The sequence below is a fragment of the Schistocerca cancellata genome, chromosome 5 (genome assembly GCF_023864275.1).
Source record: "Schistocerca cancellata isolate TAMUIC-IGC-003103 chromosome 5, iqSchCanc2.1, whole genome shotgun sequence".
Taxonomy (NCBI): domain Eukaryota; kingdom Metazoa; phylum Arthropoda; class Insecta; order Orthoptera; family Acrididae; genus Schistocerca; species Schistocerca cancellata.
Window position 1 is genome coordinate 46,754,374 of NC_064630.1, and position 23,534 is coordinate 46,777,907.

The 23,534-nt window shown below is 47.3% G+C and overlaps 1 protein-coding gene across 1 annotated transcript in view; it reads right to left on the minus strand.

Moving 5' to 3' along the window:
* LOC126188359 (lachesin-like) overlaps nucleotides 1–23,534 on the minus strand; it is a 724,055-nt gene that overhangs the window by 251,217 nt on the left and 449,304 nt on the right. The window contains exon 4 of the mRNA XM_049929958.1: nucleotides 2,650–2,842. Within this exon, the coding sequence (XP_049785915.1) occupies nucleotides 2,650–2,842 (193 nt within the window). The remainder of the gene's footprint in view (nucleotides 1–2,649; nucleotides 2,843–23,534) is intronic.

Genomic DNA, 23,534 nt, shown 5'->3' on the forward strand with positions numbered 1-23,534 from the left:
ACCGAGGCACACAGGGCCAACACCCGGCATCATGGTGTGGGGAGCGATCTCCTACACTGGCCGTACACCACTGGTGATCGTCGAGGGGACACTGAATAGTGCACGGTACATCCAAACCGTCATCGAACCCATCGTTCTACCATTCCTAGACCGGCAAGGGAACTTGCTGTTCCAACAGGACAATGCACGTCCGCATGTATCCCGTGCCACCCAACGTGCTCTAGAAGGTGTAAGTCAACTACCCTGGCCAGCAAGATCTCCGGATCTGTCCCCCATTGAGCAAGTTTGGGACTGGATGAAGCGTCGTCCCACGCGGTCTGCACGTCCAGCACGAACGCTGGTCCAACTGAGGCGCCAGGTGGAAATGGCATGGCAAGCCGTTCCACAGGACTACATCGAGCATCTCTACGATCGTCTCCATGGGAGAATAGCAGCCTGCATTGCTGCGAAAGGTGGATATACACTGTACTAGTGCCGACATTGTGCATGCTCTGTTGCCTGTGTCTATGTGCCTGTGGTTCTGTCAGTGTGATCATGTGATGTATCTGACCCCAGGAATGTGTCAATAAAGTTTCCCCTTCCTGGGACAATGAATTCACGGTGTTCTTATTTCAATTTCCAGGAGTGTACTTTAGACAAGAAGAGAATAGAAGCTTTCGAAATGTGGTGCTACAGAAGAATGCTGAAGATTAGATAGGTAGATCACATAAATAAGAGGAGGTGTTGAATAGAATTGGAGAGAAGAGAAATTTGTGGCACAACTTGACTAGAAGAAGGGATCGGTTGGTAGGGCAGCTTCTGAGGGGTCAAGGGATCACCAATTTAGTATTGGAGGGCAGCGTGGAGGGAAAAAGTCGTGAATAGATGAATACACTAAACAGATTCAGAAGGATGTGGGTTGCAGTTGGTACTGAGAGATTGAGAAGCTTGCATAGGATAGAGTAGCATGGAGAGCTGCATCAAACAACAACAACAATTAACTTGTAAACTCAACCCGTCAAAATCCTGTCTCAAACACGGTAAACGGTGCTTCTCCGGTCGGTCGTTCCAGTTCGGCGCAGATTTCGGGGAGGCTGAAGCTGGACTAGAAAGCTTATATAAGGCCGTTAAGCGAATTCTCCGTAATGATCTTTCACTCTACTAACAGCTTTTGATGAGAAAAATACCTACCTTGACTGCAGTATGTAATATTTTCCAACGACGAATCAGTATTTTCAAAAGCATATGGTGTTCCAGTACGAGTACGTAAGCCCCATGGTGTTCGTTCAGTCTCCAATTATACCTACGACTCATGGCGCAGTGGCCGTGTGTTTGTGGTAGTTTAGGGCTGGAATTGTTCCTATGGACTGGAGAACCTTACAGTATTGGTGGCTGGATATGGTTGAGGACTCATAGCTTCATGCCAGAAATCTGCGATGACCTTTAGAAAGTCGCCCTTGCTGCCACCAAAAAGATGGCAAAAATAAATTCATTACTCACCTCAAAGGCTCCCTCCCTCGCAGCATGCAAGTAGTCGTTGAAATGAGGAGCCTCTTAACGGAATATTAACTTGTATATAAGTCAGATGCTGAGCGCTTTTGAGGGCTTAAAACATATTATTGAGAAACAAGAACTGTTGGTTTTGTTAAATTCGTGTTTCTTATACATCGAACAAAGAAGCAAAACAGAACAGAATCATTTGCACTTCCTGTCGGTCTCACTTTTTAGACACTTGCATACCGTTACACATGCATCATTTTCTACTTTCCTCGATTAAATTCAATATCTCTTGCGATATCAACAAATTTCTACTAGGCCTTGACTTTTTACCTGTTTGATCTCTGCTGCCTATGCTATCTCGTTTCGCAAAGCTACCGATTCGCCATCTGCTGTTCCTATCACCTGTTTCAGTCTGTCGTTGCCTAATGCTCCCACTGTATGTGTCAACAACCTCTGACTCTTTCAACTTACCCAGGTGCCATCTCCTTAATTATATGTCCTCTTTACAATTTCATCAGTTTCAATCTGCAGCTCTTAAAGTGTAAGTAACAAGAAACTTCCTGGCAGATTAAAACTGTGTGCCCGACCGAGACTCGAACTCGGGACCTTTTCCTTTCGCGGGCAAGTGCTCTACCAACTGAGCTACCGAAGCACGACTCACGCCCGGTACTCACAGCTTTACTTCTGCCAGTACCTCGTCTCCTACCTTCCAAACTTTACAGAAGCTCTCCTGCGAACCTTGCAGAACCAGCACTCCTGAAAGAAAGGATATTGCGGAGACATGGCTTAGCCACAGCCTGGGGGATGTTTCCAGAATGAGATTTTCACTCTGCAGCGGAGTGTGCGCTAAGCCATGTCTCCACAATATCCTTTCCTTCAGGAGTGCTAGTTCTGCAAGGTTCGCAGGAGAGTTTCTGTAAAGTTTGGAAGGTAGGAGACGAGGTACTGGCAGGAGTAAAGCTGTGAGTACCGGGCGTGGGTCGTGCTTCGGTAGCTCAGTTGGTAGAGCACTTGCCCGCGAAAGGCAAAGGTCCAGAGTTCGAGTCTCGGTCGGGCACACAGTTTTAATCTGCCAGGAAGTTTCATATCAGCGCACACTCCGCTGCAGAGTGAAAATCTCATTCTGTAAGTAACAAGTTAGGCAGTGAACAGGTGGGGGCTGGGACTCACTCTGCTTGTCGCGGCCGCCCTCCTGGCGCAGCACGATCTCCTTGGCGTCCTCCCGCCGCCAGGTGACCCGCGACGGCGGCACGCCCGTGGCGACGCAGCGCAGCCGCACTGTGCCGCCCTCCGGCGCCGTCGCGCTGTCCGTCGAGCCGTTGCTCAGGATGTCGGGAGGCACCACCACGTCCAGGTGGCCCATCTGCGGGGCGCGCCAGCCGGCGTGAGAGCAGCAGAAAAGTGTCTAAAGTCTACATCTGTATGGTCAGATAGGAACACTTTATCACACATTTGGGGCAACAAGTGTCACTAATAACCCTTCCAGTTAGTTTAGGTCCCGAGTGGTCCACAGGTTCTTTAGTCTAAGTCTTCCTGACAAAGCAATGTGAACTTCAAAGGTTGTGTAATAGGAACAAAATAAGAATACACAGAGCATCATAAAATACTTTGACTGGTGGGTTGGACTAATACTAGTTCTTTTTCATTTTACTGTACTAATTACCCTTTTTTGCCGCAGCTTCACTGCAATATGGGTTCGACATTTGCAATGAACAAACCTTCTCTTCTCCCTGTCTGTGTCCAGCTCTTCCTCCCACTGTCTGTCCACTTCATCCTCGCACTACCTGTCTGTCGCCTCCTCCACACTCTCTCTGTCTCTTCACCTCCTTCGCCCCTTCTCTCTGTCCATCTCCTCTATCCCATCCCTTCGACTAAATCTTCCTCTCCATCCCTTTGTCCATGTATTCCACCCCACCCCCTATCTCTTACAATCTCTGCTTCCCCTCTTCTGTTTCCACTCACCCACTAACCCTCTACATCACCCATGTGTCTCACACATAACCCCTGCTCCTCTGTCTCTTTGCATTTCATCACTCACTCTGTCACTTCCCTCCTCCACCATGTCAACCTGTCCCCAGTCACTCTCATCAACACTTAGAGACCCGTGCAATACAGTTCAATAACTGATGCTGATACTACTTCAACATCTGGCATGCAAGGTAGGCTATACATGAGAGGCTTTAAAATATTTATTTGACTCTTATGCACAGAACACTATGCAAAGCAGGTTGATAAAGTAGGCCTATGTCACTCGAACACAGCATACTTGTAATACATGGCAACCTACAAGTGAGCTGGAAATACTGCTGAGTCCAGGCGCTGTGCGCTAACAAAGGGATTGCCTTTCGTGACATGTTTTGCATTAACGACTGCACGAATCGACAGTATATTGTAAGGAAAGAAAGAGCAGCAGATGCTGCTGAGGACTCTCCATAGAGCACTTCCAATGACTTCTTGGCCCTGACATGGTGGCTGCCCTGGCATGTAGGCTGCCCTGCCAAGCAGATTGATTTGACAGGAAAGTACTGTTCCCACCCAACATAGCTGTTGTGCAGGGCAGCCTATATATCTGAGGCAGATAAAAGTCGTTTATTGCCATATCTCTGCTCCTATTATAGCTAGGAGATTATAAAACCGACAGTGCTGATACTCATGAGGCCTGCTGGTTTTGTGCCGATTTTGATTGAAAACGGTCTACGGATATGGGAGGAGATGTTGGACATACATACGTACATAAATACACACTGCTTTATATATATATCAAGTTTCTCTCCTAAGGGCCGTCAGGCGCATTTTCTCTGGTGTTTCGGCAGACATTCACAATGTAGTGTTTGCATTGCATTGCTGGGGTCAGCCCAAATAATTGCTTCTTGTCACATCTTTCACACAAATACCAGTGACAACACAAACCTTTGTGGTTTCCCCATTACAAATATAATTATTTTTAAATTGGAAATTTACGTGCACATTCCATTGAGCGCTCCCAAACTAGTCTAGCCCGGTATTCGTTTTATTGGTATGTATTAACAGAGACAATGAAACACCAAGAGTAAATGGCAATCCAGCAGCGACTTAGTGACGCTGGATGCTTGATGGTAGTAGATAGCGTAGGCCACACAACTGCAGCAGCTGCTGGAATTCTGGTTATTCTACGTGTGTCGCTGTGCCTGTTAATAGATACCAGTAAAACGAATTTTTTACCGGAGTAGACTAATCTGTGATTGTTATAACGAATGAATACGTAAATTCCGCTTAAAAACTCATTTTCTTTGTAACTGAAAATAACTACCCCTTTGCATCGACACCTGGTGTCACATGAAAGACACGATGATCAGTATTTGTTTGAGGTGCCTCCAGCTACACAATGTAAAAGTAAACTACAAATATCTGCTCAAACACCAGAGAAAATGTGCGTGACTGTCCTTAGGAGAGAGACCCTGTGTAGTACATAAGATTATGTTATAAATTCCTACAAATAACGTGTAATTTGGATGATTATATTTCCGCCATTTGACTCATTTCATTCTGAACCCGCAAAAGTTTCAGCTCTGTAGCCATTCTGAAATCATTTGTTACTTTATTTTCTAAAATACTTTAAATTTAATTTAATCCTAGACTGACAGAAAAAAGTCGCAACACTAAAAAGTAATTAATGTAGAGTAATGAAATTTCTGTAAGACATTCGTCTAGGTAACGTATTTAAGTTATTAACATTACAAGATCACAGGTTAATGCAAAGTTAAAGGTAAGTCATTGCAAATGCAAAATGCTGGTACATTAATAAGCGGTGTCTCCTTCAGAATGTTGAATGCAAGCATGCAAGTGTGCATGCTCGAGTGGGGACAGATCTGGAGATCGAGCAGCACGAGACAACATGTCGACGCTCTGCAGAGCGTATTGCGTTACAATAGCTGTATGCGGGCGAGTGGTTTGCTACAGGGAATCTCTCCTGGGGTACTGTTCGTGAATGGTAGCACGACAGATTGAATCACCAGACTAAGGTACAAATTTGCAGTCAGGACGCATAAGATAAACGTGAGTGTACTGTCACACAAAAATCTCACTTCAGACCATAACTCCAGACGTAGCTACAGACAGGCTGGTTGCAGACCCTCAGCTGGGGGTCCTTCTAACCAACACATGGCTATCACTGGCACCGAGGCAGAACCAGTTCTTATTATAAAGTAAAACAGAGCTGCATCCTACACACCAATGATCTCTCGCTTCATACCACTGAGTTCGTAAATGGCGATGGTTTCGGTCAGTGGAATGCTCCTTGTAGGTTGTCTGGCCCTGAGCTGTCCTTGAAGTAATCGATTTATAACAATTTATTGCATCACTGTGGTGACAACTGCTGCTGAAACTGCTGTTGCAGATACAGTACGATGTGCCAGTGCACCACGTCGAAGACGATGGTCGTCCCTCATGGTCGTACCACATGGCCGCCCAAAGCGCGGTCTCCTTGTAACCATATATTCTCGTGACCAAGGCTGCCAGCATCATACACAGTCCCCATATTCCTGTCTAGTGTTTCTGCAATATCACAAAAAGTACACCCTACGTCTCGTAGCCTTATTACACGACCTCGTCCAAACTCAGTAAGGCGTTGATAATGACGTCTTTCTTGCCTTAAAGATATTCTTTACCAACATCAACTCACCATGGACAGTCTGAAATGCAACTAACGCTCACAACCGTTACAGCATATATTTAAAACAAATCTGATTTGCTACCCTACAGCCATTCTTAAGCGACTGGTGTGAAATGTGAATAAACACCATCTTTCAGATGTATAAGTATTTTTGTTTTTGCGACATTTCTTCGGTGAGTGTATATGTCAAGAACATCAGATTCATTGCTTGACCAATCAGTGAGCGTTGTGTTCCGCTGTAACATTGAGATGTGACAATGAGCTGTACAGTTACCGATATCGGCTATTGCCGATGTCTTTGTTGCAGTAAGCATAAGAATGGAGTGCAAGGAGAAGGAGGTTTTAACAGAACGTGTATGAATGCCGTCTTATTTAAGAGTGTTTGGTGAAAACCACTTGGTAATCGGAGCCGTAAATCACAACATATTTCAATTTTAATCAGTTATTGGTATCAGAATTCTTGCCATCGCATGGAAGCATAATCCGATCATTCTCATGCCGGAAGTGTGGGAGAACCGGCATCTCCCGCCGGAGTTTCGAGTCCTCCCTCACTTAAGGGCGTGTGTATTGTTTTTAGCATACGCTAGTTTAAGTTAGTTTAAAGTAGTGTGTAAGTCTAGGGACCGACAACCTCAGCAGTTTGGCCCCTTAGGGATTCACACATATTTGAACATTTGTGGCCGAAAGCCAAAGAACACTACATGATCTTTACTGGATACAGAATGCGTTAACGAAAATTTTTCGGAACACCGGGGTAAGAATATGAAAGGCAAACTCTAAAACTTAGATGCTGTTTTAGAGGGCAGACGCTCCTTGGCCAAAAGCAGATGGTCGAGTCCAAGGAGTGAACGAACGGTGAAGCCCATCTAGAAACACATTTTATGAGAACGAAGTGGTAAAGAATTCAGAGGGTGTTCCGAAAGAGCTTCGATTGGAAAAACCAATTAGGACCCTAAAACTGTTATAGGAAATTAAATGGTATAGTGGTTTCTCTGGCATCACAGAAGCTCAAGAATTACAGGCAGGAGTGACAGAGCATTGTTTAGAAGAGAACGCATAGGGGACTGACTGTCCACATCAGTTACAGCTTAAGCTTTATATCAGTTCTTCTTGCTTTTATTAAATCTGACACGTAGGCATTGCTTGTAAATAGTGTTTCAAAATACAGGACGTCCATCAAGGCAGTTTTACTACAACGGCAGTTGTTGACATACTCGTATTTTGACAAAATTTCTTTTATTGTAATCACTGCTTACTAAAGTTTTTATACATACTAAAATTTTGTGTTTCAGATACTCTGTTGATGGCAGGAACTGAACCTCTATAAATTGGCAACTTCTCAAGGGAAAGCACAACGTGCATACTGGTTTATTGAGACAAAATCGGATGTTCAGACTCAATGAAACCTCAGGACGAAGTATGGGAGAAATCCACCATCGCGCCCTTCAATCTGTGCATGGAACAAGAAATTTGTGGAGACAGGGACAGTGTTGGATAAAGGGAGGAGCAGGCGGCCAAGAACATCCCAGGAAAACATCGATCGCGTTTTCAACGTCTTCACTCGTGCACCTACGATGTCCATCCACATTGCTGCCACACAGCTGCAACTACCACATTTAACTATGCATAAGATCCTCCCCCCTCCCCACCACCCCGTGAAACATGGGCCTTCCCGTCTGTGGGAAGGCCTGCGTGCCGTGCCGAAGGTGCAACCACAAACGAGGAGTATCTGTTGAGCGGCCAGACAATCGTGTGGTCCCTGAAGAGGGGCAGCAGCCTTTTCAGTAGTTGCAGGGGCAACAGTCTGGATGATTGACTGATCTCGCCTTTTAACACTAACCAAAACAGCCTTGCAGTGCTGGTAATGCGAACGGCTGAAAGCAAGGGAAAATTACAGCCGTAATTTTTCCCGAGGGCATGCAGCTTTACTGTATGGTTAAATGATGACGGCGTCCTCTTGGGTAAAACATTCCGGAGGTAAAATAGTACCCCATTCGGATCTCCCGGCGAGGACTACTCAGGAGGACGCTTTTATCAGGGGAAAGAAAACTGGCTTTCATGTTATTCAATCTGTATATTGAGCAAGCAGTAAGGGAAACAAAAGAAAAATTCGGAGTAGGAATCAGTATCCATGGAGAAGAAATAAAAACTTTGAGGTTCGCCGATGACATTGTAATTCTGTCAGAGACACCAAAGGACCTGGAAGAGCAGCTGAACGGAATGGACATTGTCTTGAAAGGAGGATATAAGATGGACATCAACGAAAGTAAAACGAGGATAATGGAATGTATTCGAATTAAATCAGGTGATGCTGTGGTAATTAGATTAGGAAATGAGACGCTTTAAGTAGTAAAGGAGTTCTGCAATCTGGGGAGGAAAATAACTGATGATGGTCTAAGTAGAGAGGATATAAAATGTAGACTGGTAATGCCAAGGAAAGCGTTTCTGAAGAAGAGAAATTTGTTAACATAAAATATAGATTTAAGTGTCAGGAAGTCGTTTCTGAAAGTATTTGTATGGAGTGTAGCCATGTATGGAAGTGAAACGTGGACGATATATAATTTAGACAAGAAGAGAATAGATGCTTTCGAAATGTGGTGCTATAGAAGAGTGCTGAAGATTATTTGGGTAGATCACATAACTAATAAGGAGGTATTGAATAGAACTGGGGAGAAGAGAAAGTTGTGGAACAACTTTACTAGAAGAAGGGATCGGTAGGTAGGACATATTCTGAGGCATCAAGGGATCACCAACTTAGTATTGGAGGGCGATGTGGAGGGTAAAAATCTTATAGGGAGACTAAGAGATGAATATACTAAACAGGAAGGATGTAGGTTGCAGTAGGCACTGGGAGATGAAGAAGCTTGCACAGGATAGAGTAGCATGGAGAGCTGCATCAAACCAGTCTCAGGACTGAAGACCACAGCAACAACAAGATCCTCCACAAGAACGTATGGTTGTACGCTTACAAAGCGCAACTGTTACAGACGCTTCAGCCAAATGACAAGCCAAAACGGACAGAATTTGCACTCAACATGTTCGAGCGCTTTTCCGAGGATGAAGCATTCCTCAAGCGAGTTTTTCGCAGCGCGGTATTAGCTGAGCGGTCTTAGGCGCTGCAGTCATGGACTTGCGGCTGGTCCCGGTGGAGGTTCGATTCCTCCCTCTGGAATGGGTGTGTATGTTCGTCCTTAGGATAATTTAGGTTAAGTAGTGTATAAGCTTAGGGACTGATGACCTTAGCAGTTAAGCCCCATAAGGTTTCACACACATTTGAACTTTTTTTTTTCAAGCTAGTTTTTTTCAGTCACGAGACAACTTTTTATGTTCCTGGGACATTAAACAGACACATAATGTGAGAAGTTGTGGATCTGAACACCCCTATGTGACTAGGGAGCTTCATAGGGATAGTAAAAAAGTGAATGTGGTGTGGAATCATGTGCAACCGAATAACTGGTCCATTTTTCTTCAACGAGTCAAGAATTTCTGCAGATGTTTATCTCGACCATCTGACCGAATATGTAGCACCACAGCTGATTAACTTACAACCAGCTGTCACTTTCCAGCAAGATGGTGCACGACCACATTGGGGACTGCGTCTGTTCCTCAATAAAACATTTACAGGCAGATGGATTGGGAGGAATGGGCCAATTCCTTGGCCATTGCGTTTGCCAGGTATCCCTTCCTTGGACTTTTTTATGGGGGCATGTAAAATATTCGTGTATCAAACACAGATACGGTACATTGCTGACTTGAAGCAAAGGATTCGTTATGCCATTGCCACTATTGATGACACTATGATACAGCGAACATGGCAAGAAATTGAGTACCGTCTTGGTGTGCTTCCTGCAACTAAAACCGCCCATATAGAGGTCTACTAAACACTGTCAAAATACTTTTATAAACAATGATTACAATACAAGAAACGTTGTTAAAATATTTCAACAACTGCCGTTGTAATAATATTTTAAAGCTGTAAAGCGACTTTATGGGCACCCTGTACATTTTTGCTGGTGACAATGTCTATAGACTTAAACTGAAAAAGGTGGTTAATTGAATAAAGCTTACGGCGCGTCACACCACCGAACCAAACGTCGCTATGTCGGACGATGCTAGAAGTTTATTTATGTACTGGTTCGCTGTTCCTGTAGATTATCACTGATGACCATCTGCTCAGAGCTGTGGGGCTAGTGTATTTTATGGCTTGGAGAAATCGTGTGACTTATTGCCAGCAGATTACAAACAAACTGGGTGATCTCTTGTCTAAGTCCCGCGTGGGAGAGCAGAAAATTGATTGTTATCTGCGAACAGCTAATTTGCAGGCCTGATTTGTGTTTTAAATCGCTATTAGTTTCAGTATCGCATGCTTCCTGAATTGTGATGAGTGTAACTGTCAACTGTGCATAAATTTGTGTGTGTGTGTGTGTGTGTGTGTGTGTGTGCGTGTGTGTGTGTGTGAATTTCTAAGGGACAAACTGCTGATATCATCGGTCCCTAGATTTACACACTACTCTAAACTAACTTAAACTATCTTAAACTAAGAGGGAGGACTCGAACCTCCGGCGGGAGAGGCCGCGCAATCCGTGACATGGCGTCTGAAATCGTGTGGCCACTCCGCACGGCACATAAATTTAGTAACGTCTGTACACCAACTCATCAAGTCAACTAGAGAACAGAGAACCCCAGTAATAAATTGTAATTTACCACAATGATTTTTGCTTTGTTCGATGGTGATACTGGGCAGTTTCAGAGCATTGTTGTATTCACGTCAGGGTTTATTAGGTACGCATATGGGACCACACGTTAAGAACATACGCACCACAGGAAAGGGTGGTTTAACATGTGGAGAATTTGCGGGTGAACGTCAGGTGTGTGGTATTAGAAGGTAGGACTTGTAAGTCACTGACCCCCGTTACGCCACTATTTACTGTTGTAGATAGGATATTGGATATTACATTGCAGAAGGTAGTTTTTGGCTGGTTCCTTCTCTTGGTGCTAACTGACGTACGTACGCTGCCAGAATAATTGATCAGTGACACAACGTTGTGCAGGTTTTTTATTCTAATTAAGATCAGATTGATAAAATAGTAGTCATTAAATAGCTATGAGGAGATGTGGCGTGTTTCAATATGATTATGTCTCTATGGTAAAATGAAGTATATAATGTTCCTGACATATACGTATTGCAGTGTAACTAACTGCAAAAGGGGATGATAATGAATTGATGCAAAACAGTTACAGGGCTGAACCTGCAATGTGGCTGCAAAATGAAATAAAATTGTGATCAGTTTAAACTTTTTCATTTTAACAAGCGACTAACTAAATAACAGTTAATCATACAGTGATCTGAACAAAATGATTTGCAATAGAATGTCACTTCTGTGTCAAACAACTTGAAATATAAATAATTAAATATCGGTTTCACACATTTTGTGTCTTTGCTTGGCGAGAATTTTCGAATTTACAGCTCTTTCCAGCCTAAAAAAGTGGGCATATTGAGGTAATTCAAGGAAACTTAATGTATATCTGCCAATTACCTTACGGAAGTAGAGTGTCTTATAAGGTGACGCATATGTTAGATGACAAGATACAAATGGATGCCCTGCGTTTTGCAGTTTGGACTGTGTTTTAAAGGAATCAGTGGAAAGTACACTGGTAGACACTGTTATAAACAGCAATTAGATGGGTTACCATCTCGGCTGCCGAGCATTGTTGGCAATTGGTGTGCACTCAGCAGCTGAGGAGCTAGTTGACTGAGAATTAGCTGCTCCAGTCATGAAAACCGACAACGGCCACGAGAGCGGTGTGCTGACCACGTGCCCCTCCACATCCATATCCGATGGCGCCTATCGGATGAGGATGGGACGGTCGGTACCGATGGGAGCTCCGAGGGGTTTTCGGACGGAGGAGGAGGACATTGTTATAAATAAAGGCAACACTTACCCTTTAAGCAAAATATGGATACTGTTTTATCTTTCATTAAAAACGTAGGTCGTTCATTCGGCCGATGGAATTGTGTAACAGTGACACATGATCCAGATCCATTCTTTTTAGCAGCTTTCGCTACTGGGCTACTGTGTACCTTGACTTGCTCTGGGGGAGCAGCAGCGAAGATTTCTGGCATACAAGCTGCTGGTTTTCTGCGCCGTGTAAAACGGAAGACTTTCATGACACGAATCAGTTGAACGAGGTCAGCAAACAGCTGTGATCCGACAAACCCATTTAAATAATCATGTCTATATGGTTGCAAGACTAGACTGCAGACCCAACAGGAATGTCATCAGCTTATACGTCGGGATAGTAACTGCAGGAAGCTTAGCAAAATACTTAACATTAATTGTGAAACCAGAGTGCCTAAGGACAAGTGCAGAAGCAGAAATAGAGTATTGCAGTATTATATGTGAAGGGCATTAAAAGATGCCGCATTTCCATAGTTAGAAAATTTTATCAACTTTGCACATTGCAAATTTTCTGCCTCAATATACAGATATTGTATGTAAGTCGTAGTGTTTTTCAGTGTAGCGGTGTACACAAAGAGAACACTTCCAATTGAGTGTTTCTTTTGTTGATAGTCCATATCCGGTAGATGAGTGGTCAAGGTGACAGAATGTCAATCGTAAGGGCCCGGGTTCGATTCCCGGCTGGGTCGAAGATTTTCTCCGCTCAGGGACTGGGTGTTGTCTTGTCCTAGTCATCATCATCATTTCATCCCAATCGACGCACAAGTCACCGAAGTGGCGTCAAATCGAAAAGACTTGCACACGGCGAATGGTCCATCCGACCGGAGGCCATAGTCACACGACATTTTTTTGTTTTTGATACATATTCGTTCATATATGTCCTTCTGATGTTTGGGCTACAGTGGTGTAGTAGGATACATTCAACAACTAAAATACAGGATCTGTACACATTAACATTAGAATGGTACATTATAACATTATATGCTCACAATGTATTGTACCTTTTTAATGTTACACTTTTTACCTAGTTGGGAAAATAATCAAAACTCCTTTAAATTTCTGTTCGGTTAGCACCTTAGTTTTGTATGTAGAAAGTGAATGTCCGGGATAAATCATAAGCTAATTAAATACGTGTAAAGATCTGATCAACTAATCAAGTTAGACTGATCGTTAGGGTGCAGTCTTAAAACTTCGAGACGTGTGCAACTAGTCACTCCAATCGCAACAGCTGTGTAACTAGCAGCATCGACAATATGCTTTTGTAACCACCACGACTTGAAATCTGAGAGCGTCCTAACACTAAATTGTTTCACGTAGAACCAAGAAAGTGGTTGTATTCTTCATCAGGTAGCTTGGTAGATGTTGCCTTCGACGTAGGTAAGTCGAAGTGAACTACTGTTGACGTTCTAGTTGTTTCCTGATCCCTTAAATCAAAATTACCTATGAAATGTGTAAAAGTCAGAAACGATAATGACCTTAATTGGGAATATATCAATCCCCTTCGGATTATAAAATATGAACCAGTACTAGCCACTGCGAAAACTCTTTATGGAATTCTGTGTTGGTTGTATATCCCCCAGGGAGTCTAACACACGCCATTCCCATGACTGCCCTCTTACCTCACCGTTTGAAGGGAAACGTGAGATAACTCTGAAAATGGTCGAAGCTCTGTTTAGTTTTGTGGGGCGAGAAAGAAAGACAAAGAGACAGAAAGAAACAGCAAAGAGACAGTTGCCCCCGTGCATCTGCCATCGGACAGTGCAGAGTACATCCCAGGACCGTTCTTGTCGACCGAGTTTGTTTTTAACAGGTCCACGGAGTGCGTTAGCGTGATGGTCAGATACCTGGAAGAAATGCTTTTTCAGCAGCTCTCAGCGGGAAGTCAAATTTCCCAGAAAAACATGAGATGTTGAGATAGCATCCTAGAAAGTGGAACAGAAGTTGAGACTTCTTCGTGGGGCGTGAGACGCCGGAACCCGACCGACAGACGTCAAACTGAATAAGTGTTTAAACAAACGTAAAGACAGCTCCTACTGGTTCATATAAACAATCTATGAGTGGAAGAAGAGAGTCCGACTGTACTTACAGAAATCAGCCCACAAAGAAAGGGGGGAAAAGGGAGTAAACCATATACATCTTGGTGCCCCAAGACTAACAAGTTATTTTAAATGTTTAACTCCCTGAAGTCCGAGTAAGGAAGGGAGGCCAATGTCTTTAAAACAATATCTTGTCGGTCAGTACTGTGCCATCAAAATTACGCTATGCTATGCTGAGAACTCCAGACCTCAAAGTTTACTTTGTCGGAAGCACTGTGCAGATAGTCACTTCTCTGGTAGACGTCAATTTCAGACCACACCTCTGCTTTGACAGTGCATGCATGACACGAGAAGCTGTCATGCAGCTAAGGTTGAACGTAGGCTTTGGCAGAGAAGAGCTACTGGTACTGACCCAGTGATAAATTTTGCAGCCTTTGCAATCACCACTTGCAGATTCTACATATAGTGAGGCACAACCGCAACAGTGAAGCTACTGTAGGGGAAGACAAATAATACACATCGGCGTGCAGTAATTCCAGTTTTAAATTCAAAGACATATTTACACTTAATTCATCATGAATTCAAATGCACAAAATCTTTCTGTAGCATTTTCTATCTCTATGTACTAACCAATGGTAATCATACTACGATCTCTGCCGGCGTCATTTTATGTTCCGACATGTGTTGACTTTGAATTATCATTCCAAATCCCTTATTCAAATTGGCCAAGTTATAAGTTTACAAATTTCAGCAATCACTAAAAATATTTTCTTGTGAAATGTCGTTACTTGTAGGAAAAGAAGTAAAGACTATCAAAACGAGTTTATAGTGATCATTACTTCACTTTGTACTCAAATGCATTCCTTGATCATTGATCTGATAATTAGTAATTCATTTGTCTCAGGTATCACAGATCAGAGGGTTGGATCCCCTCAGTCGACGACGTCAGGTTGCAACGCGTGGGCTACTCTCAGGTTGTAATCTCCGTCTTCGACGGGTGTGTCCGTCTGTCTGTCTGTCTGTCTGTCTGTCTGCCTGCCCGCCGCTTCCTGCTGTAGCTGTTCGTCCGTCCGTCCGTCTGTCCGCCTGCCTGCTCGCTGTCCGCCGCCGCCGCTACCGCTGCTGCCTACTGTCTCTTCGCCGCCGTCTGCCTGTTCGCCGCCGTCGCCACCGCCGCCGCCGCCGCCGCCTGCTGTCCGCCCGTCCGTCTGTTCGCCGCCGCCGCCAGCCGGTGGCCGTCCGTCTGTTCGCCGTCGCCGCCGCCAGCCGGTGCCCGCCGCCACCGCCGCCGTTGCCGCCTCGTCGCCGCCGTCGCCGCCGTCCTGACCCTGGTCTACAGCCGTCATCGTCTTCATCCGTCTTCGTCTTCGTCTTTGTCTGTCCCCAGTTTCTGTCCTTTCCTATTCGTTCTGTTCGTTATTGTTTTTCCCTACCGTCATGTCCGCCCCCACCACCACTGCAACCGCTACCACCACCGCCATAGTTTATACTTCCCCTTCCGCCGCCTCCACCACTATCACATGGTGTGCCCAGTCCCACCCCCCTCCTTCCATCCCTCCTCTTCTCACTCTCCCTTCGCCCTCACTCTTTGTCGCCCCCTCTCCAGCTTCTTCCTCTCGATCTGATCCTTTCCCCCCACTCCCCCAGCCTGTCACTGCAGCTCCAGCTCGGGTGGTGGCCCGTCGGGCCACTGTCCATTCCCAGCTCTCCCCGTCGCCTTCGCCATCACCGCCGCCACCGCCACCGCCGTCGTCACCGTCGCCTTCGCCTTCACCGTCACCGTCACCATCTCCGGCGCCGACTCCGGCCCCGGGACCTGCACCTCCCCGCCACATTCCAGTTGTTCCCATCCCCCACACCTCCTCCACCGCCGTCAAGCGCCCCAGTCGCACCCCTGCCTCGTCTGCTCCCAAAAAGGCTCCGCCTCGTCCCCCTTCCCCCACCCATGATGCCATGGATGTCTCCCCGCCCGTCCCTGCCCCCTCATCCTCTTCCTCTACCCCCTTCTCCTACCGCTACCTCCTCTCCCGTCCTGATCCCTCTCTCCTTGAAGCCCGGAACCTCACCCTCTTCCTTCGCCAGCATTGTCCTGGTGCCCCCATCTCCCTCCTCACTCCTCGCTGTGATTCGGTGCTTATCTCCTCCCCCAGCACTACCCTCCACACCGACCTCCTTTCCCGCATCCCTGTCACCCACTTTGGCCCACATGCCTCCCTCACCCCTGCTCCTTCCCCACCTCTCTCCCGCCAACCCCAACCCCTGCGTCGCCCGCCGACCCTCACCACCGTGATCACTCAGCTTAGTCCGGCGATCACGGAGGAGGAGGTGTTGGCGGAGCTTCAGGCCCATCCCCATCTGGAGGTGCGTGCGGTTCGTCGCATCCACAACGCTGCCGGCCCCACCCGCCTTATGCGGGTTTTTTCTGAGCACGCCCCCTCCATAGACCGTCTCCTGAAGGAGGGTGCCCTCCTTTTTAACCAACGTTACAAAGTCGACCCCTCCCGTTCCCCTCCTCAATCCCTCCGCTGCCAAAGGTGCTTGCGGTATAATGCGCACCCAACATCTGAGTGCCGTGAGGCCCCCAACTGCCCACACTGTCGGCAAGCCCACTTTTTACGGCAGTGCCCCAATCTCCAATCCCCCCCCCTCCTGTAATACCTGTAACCTCCCTCATCCCACATACTCCCAGAAGTGTAAGGCCCGACCCCCTCCTACCACTCCCAAACTCACCGTTCCCGTCCGCCCTCTGGACGCCCCCACCCCTCCCGGCAACTCCCTTCGCCCACCCCCTACCGCTGAGGACATCATCAGATTCCTCACCATCGTCCTTCAGAATGTCCATCCTTTTCAGCACCCGCACACCCTCCAACAGATCTCCCTCGCTGCTCGTTCCGTTTTCCAGCTCAAAATGTACGCCACCTACTCCCACAACCAGGCCCATTTCACCTTCTCCCGTCTTGACACCCTCGTTTAAATCCCTATCATGGCGCAACAGCACCGTATCCTTTTCAACAACATACGCTCCCTTCCCGCCAACAAGAACCTCTTACTGCACACCCTTGCCACCCACCGCGTGGATGCCTTCCTCCTCAATGAAACCTTCCTGCAACCCCACCACACAGTCCACACTTCGCCACCGCCACCGGCAACTCCAACGACACATTCGTAATATGCTCGCGGCTAAGAAACGCCGGGACTGGCGACAGACATGCACCCATTTAAATGCTACCCTACCAATCAACTCGTCCAAGTTCTGGTCAGCCTTCCGTCGCCTTACCGGAACTAAACCCTCCCCCTACTATCCTCTTCTCCACAATGAACACCCCTTCCCTGACACCCTTAGTAAGGCCAACCACTTTGCCTCCTATCTCTCCGATGTGTTTTCTGTCCCCGATGATCCCCAGTTCGATTACTCCCTCTTCCCGGATATCCGCGATCGAACTGACACCTCTGTCCCTCCCCTCGCTCCTGGTTTCCAGTACTTGGACAACATTACACACACGGAACTCAATGCCCCTATCAGTACACAGGATCTCATTGATACACTCCGCACAAAACGCAACACCGCTCCTGGTCACGATCGTGCCACTTACCGTCACCTTCGTGAAGCTCCTGTCTCTTTCCTCTCCACCCTGGCCAGGCTCTACAATGTAGTGCTGTCCACCGGTTACTACCCCGACCTGTGGAAAACCTCCCGTATCCTCATGTTCCTTAAACCTGGCAAACCGCCGTCCGCCATCTCCTCCTACTGTCCCATCAGCCTTACCTCGGTCTTCAGCAAGGTCCTGGAATCTATCCTCACCTGACGCATCCACCAGCATCTCCGCCAGCACCGCCTCCTTCCCGTTACCCAGTGTGGCTTTCGGCCGTCCTTCTCTTCCGACGACCTTCTCCTTCACCTCACTCATCTCCTTTCCGAACAGCTTAATTCCCGTCGCTCCACAATCTTCCTCTCCCTGGACCTCGAACGTGCCTATGACCGCGTATGGCATTCCGGCCTCCTCTTCAAGCTCCAAACCTTCGCCCTTCCCATTAACTACGTCCGTCTGATCGGCTCCTTTCTCTCCCGCCGTCCTTCCTATGTCACTGTCCATAACACAGATTCCTACACCTTTTTCCCCCCTGACGGTGTGCCCCAAGGCTCCGTCCTCTCCCCCCTTCTGCATCTTTTGTACACGGCGGACATGCCGCAACCGTCACCACCCCTCCACCTTCTCCAGTCTGCCGATGACACCGCCTTCCTTACCCTTGCCCCCACCCTGCAGCGCTCCCAACACCTTCTCCAATCCCATCTTGACCGCTTCACCGCTTGGTGCAACCAGTGGTTGCTCAAGGTCAATCCCTCCAAAACCCAGGCGCTCATTGTAGGCAAAACCACCCCTTCCTTCCACCTCCTTCATTTCTATCTCACCATCTATGGCCGTCCTATCGCCCTCACTCCCACCCTTAAGTACCTTGGCATCACCCTTGACCGTCGCCTCTCCTGGACTCCCCATCTCCGGACAATCCAAGCCAAGGCACGCTCCCGCCTCAGTCTACTCAAGCTCCTCTCCGGCCGTACATGGGGTCTGGACCGCTCCACCATCCTCCACACCTATAAATCCCTCATCCGCCCTATCCTTTGTTATGCCCATCTGGCTTGGATCTCCGCCCCCCCTACCTTTTACAAATCCCTCCGAATCCTTGAACGCCATGCTCTCCGCCTCGCCTATCACATCCGTCTTCCCTCCCCCACGCAGATCCTCTACGATCTCATCCCCTTCCCCCACCCTCTCGTCTTCCTTGAAAGGATACGGATCCTGTACACCTTCCGTAAACTCGACCCTCCTCACCCGCTCGTCTCCCCGGTCCTCACCCAGCCCCACCCGCTGCCGCACCTGTATTCCCATGTCCCACCCGGTCTCCATCTCTCAACCCTCCTTACCCTCTCCCATGGTGGCTTCCGCCAGCTACCCCTGCCTGATGATGTCCTCCTCCCCTGCATCTACCCCTCCTATCAACTTTGATCCTCCCCACCCCACCTCGTGTGTCCTTTCCTTTAGGCACCCTCCCTCCCTCCTTTCCCTTCCCTTCTCTTTCCTTTCCCCCCTCCCTCCTACCCTCTCCCCCGGGCTTCCCCTCCCCCTTTCTCCCTCCCCCTCTCTCCTTTGCCCATGGCATCTCTGCTCTCCCCTCTCCCATTTCCCCTTCCTCCTCCTCCGCCTCCTCTCTTGGCAGGTCCCCGGACTCGTACACGCTCAGTGAACATTCGCGCGCCGGAGATCATCGCCATCAGTGTTTAGTGTGTGTGCATCGTTTTGTGTTTCGTGCAGTTACAACTCAACTGTTCACATGTGCCGTCGCCGTTCTCCGTCTTTTGTGCGCCGTGTCTCCAAGTGTTAGTGTTTTTTTTCGTCCAACGTGAACGGCTTCTTGTTTCTTGTTTTTTTGTGTCTCCATTTTTTGCCCGCCGTTTTTTGTATTGTATATATCACCTCTCTGTCATGTTTATTGTTACACTTCAGGCTGAAGAGCAGCGTACTATGCTGCTGACAGCCCGCCTGTATAGGTGTTTAAAATTACAATAAAAAAAAAAAAAAAGAAATCTCAGGTATTGGAGGACCAAATTCCTTTTCTTCGATTAATTGGCATGATTACAAAGGAAAAAGAATTCAAGATATAATTCGTGCCACAAGCTACAGGACTTTCCATGATCACTACTGAATATCACCATCGCCGCAACAAAACAGTTTCCAGACATCTATCAAGCTCACAAGCTCCCATGTGAGTGCACTATGAAATATCGTTACCAACCTCCCACAGATACCCAGCACAATAATACTGCGGTTCTCACCAGTGTAAGTGATGTCAGTCGGTCGTCCGTATGAGTGGCACATGGGCAGCAGAATGACCACCAGAACTTGATCTTGTTTCTCTTGGGCCGCCCGGTGTGGCCGAGCTGTTCTAGGTGCTTCATTCCGGAACTGCGCGACCGCTAAGGTCGCAGGTTCGAAACCTGCCTCTGGCGTGGATGTGTTTGATGTCGTTAGGTTGGTTAGGTTTAAGTAGTTCTAAGTTCTAGGGGACTGATGACCTCAGATGTTAAGTCCCATACTGTTCGGAGCCATTTTGTTCTCTCTTGGCGGGTCGTTCTGTCACTGCCATCTATACATGAGCTGCATCAGAAGTACACTGCAGTAGTTTGCAAGGACGTGCGACGACTGGTTCGTGCAACATATTTCAGAGTTCGAGCTACGTTATCAGTTAATTCCTTGGACCTACTTGAATGAATTTAATTAAAACTCTCCAGCCCTTTCCAATTCATAACAGCATTTCCAGTAAATGAGCTCGGAATATGTACTATCGGTGGAATTTCTTAAGCCAAAACTTCCCCTTCAACCACGTTGTGACAGCACACAGTTCTCTCCGTCAACGGTTTCTCATAGGAGAAATTTCAGCCATTGTTACGAACTGTGACTGTAATAACGTACAACGCCGGACAAAATGCTCGGCCGTATAGGACAAGATAGAACAGTAGGTCACAAGGTTGGTGGTTTCCATCGAAACCTGACACTCAACGAGATTTCGTAGTGGTTACAAGAGTGCCCTTGCATTCGGGAGAAGTGGGGTTAACATTCCAGACCATCTACGAAGATCTACGTTTCTCGTAGTCACCCCGAACAGATCGGACGCCCAGATGAAGGATATAAGAATAGGCATCAACTCGAGTAGAGACGCAACTGAAACAACTGAAAAGAAAGTAATACACACATCAAAAAATTTTTTGCATCACCTCGCTTTGGAGAGTCCCGGAACGTGTACAGAAGTTTGGAATAGACACGAACATAAACATCATTTCCGCACATTTATTGCTCAAGAAAACCACAAATTAGATGTTGTACCACCATACAGTGAGACCTTCAGAGCTTATGGTGGTGCACATTGCTATACACATCGGTACCACTAATATCCAGTAGCACGTCCTCTTGTATTGATGCATGCCTGTATTTGTCATGGCATACTATCCACAAGTTCATCAAGACACTGTTGATTCAGATTGTCCTACTCCTCAACGGTGATTCGGCGTACATCCCTCATAGTGGTTGGTGGGTCACGTCGTCCATAAACAGCCCTCTTCAATCCATCCCAGGCATGTTGATATATTTCATGTCTGGAGATCATGCTGGTGACTCTAGTCGAGCGATGTCGTTATCCTGAAGGAAGTCATTCACAAGATGTGCATGACTGGGGCGCGAATTGACGTCCATTAAGACGAATGCCCCTCCAATATGCTGTCGAAAGGGTTGCACTATCGGCCGTTACGGCGCCTTTCATGACCAGAAGCGGCGTACGTAGGCCCCACATAATGCCACGCCAAAACAGCAGGGAACATCCACCTTGTTGCACTCGTTGTACCGTGTGCCTCCAAACACGTCTCCGACGATTGTCTGGCTGAAGGCATATGAGACACTCATCAGTGAGGAGAACGTGATGTCAGTCCTGAGCGGTCCCTTCAAAAATGGTTCAAATGGCTCTGAGCACTATGGGACTTAACATCTATGGTCATCAGTCTCCAAGAACTTAGAACTACTGAAACCTAACTAACCTAAGGAGAGCACACAACACCCAGCCATCACGAGGCAGAGAAAATCCCTGACCCCGCCAGGAATCGAACCCGTGCGTGGGAAGCGAGAACGATACCACACGACCACGAAATGCGGGCGCGGTCCATTCGTCATGTCGTTGGGCCCATGTGTACCGCGCTCCATGGTGTCGTGGTTGCAAAGATGGACCTCGGCATGGACGTCGGGAGTGAAGTTGCATATAATGCAGCCTATTGCGCACAGTTTGAGTCGTGGCTGCACGAAAAGCATTATTCAACATGGTGGCGTTGCTGTCAGGGTTCCTCCGAGCCATAATCCGACGGTGGCGGTCATCCACTGCAGTAGTAGCCCTTTGACGGCCTGAGCGAGGCCTGTCATCGACAGTTCCTGTCTCTCTGTATCTCCTCCACGTCCGAACAAGATCGCTTTGGTTCACTACGACACGACGGGACACGTCCATTGTTGAGATCCCTTCGTGGCACAAAGTAACAATGCGGACGCGATCGAACCGCGGTGTTGACCGTCTAGGCACGGTTGAACTACAGGTAACAGGAGCCGTGTGCCTCCTTTCTGGTGGAATGATTAGAACTGATCGGCTATCGGACCCCCCTCCGACTAATACGCACTGTTCATACATGGTTAGCCATCTGCAGTGGCCGAGTTGTTGTAGGCCCTTCAGTCTGGAACCGCGCGACCCCTACGGCCGCAAGTTCGAATCTTGCCTAGGGCATGGATGTGAGCGATGGCCTTAGGTTAATTAGGTTTAAGTAGTTCTAATCTAGGGGACTCGTGACCTCAGATGTTAAGTCCCATAGTGCTCAGAGCCATTTGAACCATGCATGGTTATTTACATGTTTGGTCAGGTTTAGTGACATCTCTGAACAGTCAAAGGGACTGTGACTGTCTTCAGGAGTTCAAGGAACCGGGGTGATGCAAAACGTTTTTTGATATGTGTATATGAAATGTTTCGCATTTACGAACAAGACCAACAGTCAGCCGTGTAATGGAATAACGACAACGAAAGTCTGTGCCAAACCGTGACTCTAACCCGGAGTAGTCGCTTACCTCGAGCTGTCGCCTTGTCTTTAGACTATCCGAGCACTACTCATGGTCAGACCCAAGCTTCCATATGTCGACAACCATGTGTCTGCAACCTCAGCTCGTGCTTCCATTATGGGTATGCAGGTAGAGAGGAGACATTTTAATTGAAAGTCCTTGCCCGCTTTCGGCGGATAAATACGATATAGCAGTGGCAGTGTTGCTCAGAAGAACGACGCAAAGTTCCTTCAGAAGTGCATGTAAGCATGCAGTATCGTATCGAAAACAAAGTCCGCCGCTCGTGGTCTCGCGGTAGCGTTCTCGCTTCCCAAGCACGGGGTCCCGGGTTCGATTCCCGGCGGGGTCGGGGATTTTCACCTGCCTCGAGATGACTGGGTGTTTGTGTTGTCCTCATCATTTCATCATCATCCAGGAAAGTGGCGAAATTGGACTGAGCAAAGGTTGGGAAATTGTACGGGCGCTGATAACCACGCAGTTGAGCGCCCCACAAACCAAACATCATAATCATCATCATCATCATCATCATCATCATCATCATCGGAAACAAACAAGTCGCTAGATCAGAATGGAGCCCCAATTCGGTATTACAAGGAGTACTGTACATCATTTGCTCTGTACTTTGCTTGCATTTATCGCGTATCACTGTCGCAGCTCAAAATCGCGAAGACTGGAATAAAGTGCGGGTGAATCCTGTATGTAACGAGTGTAAAAGAAAGGACCCGCAAAACTGCAGATCAATGTCCCCGACATCGGTTTGCTGCAGAGT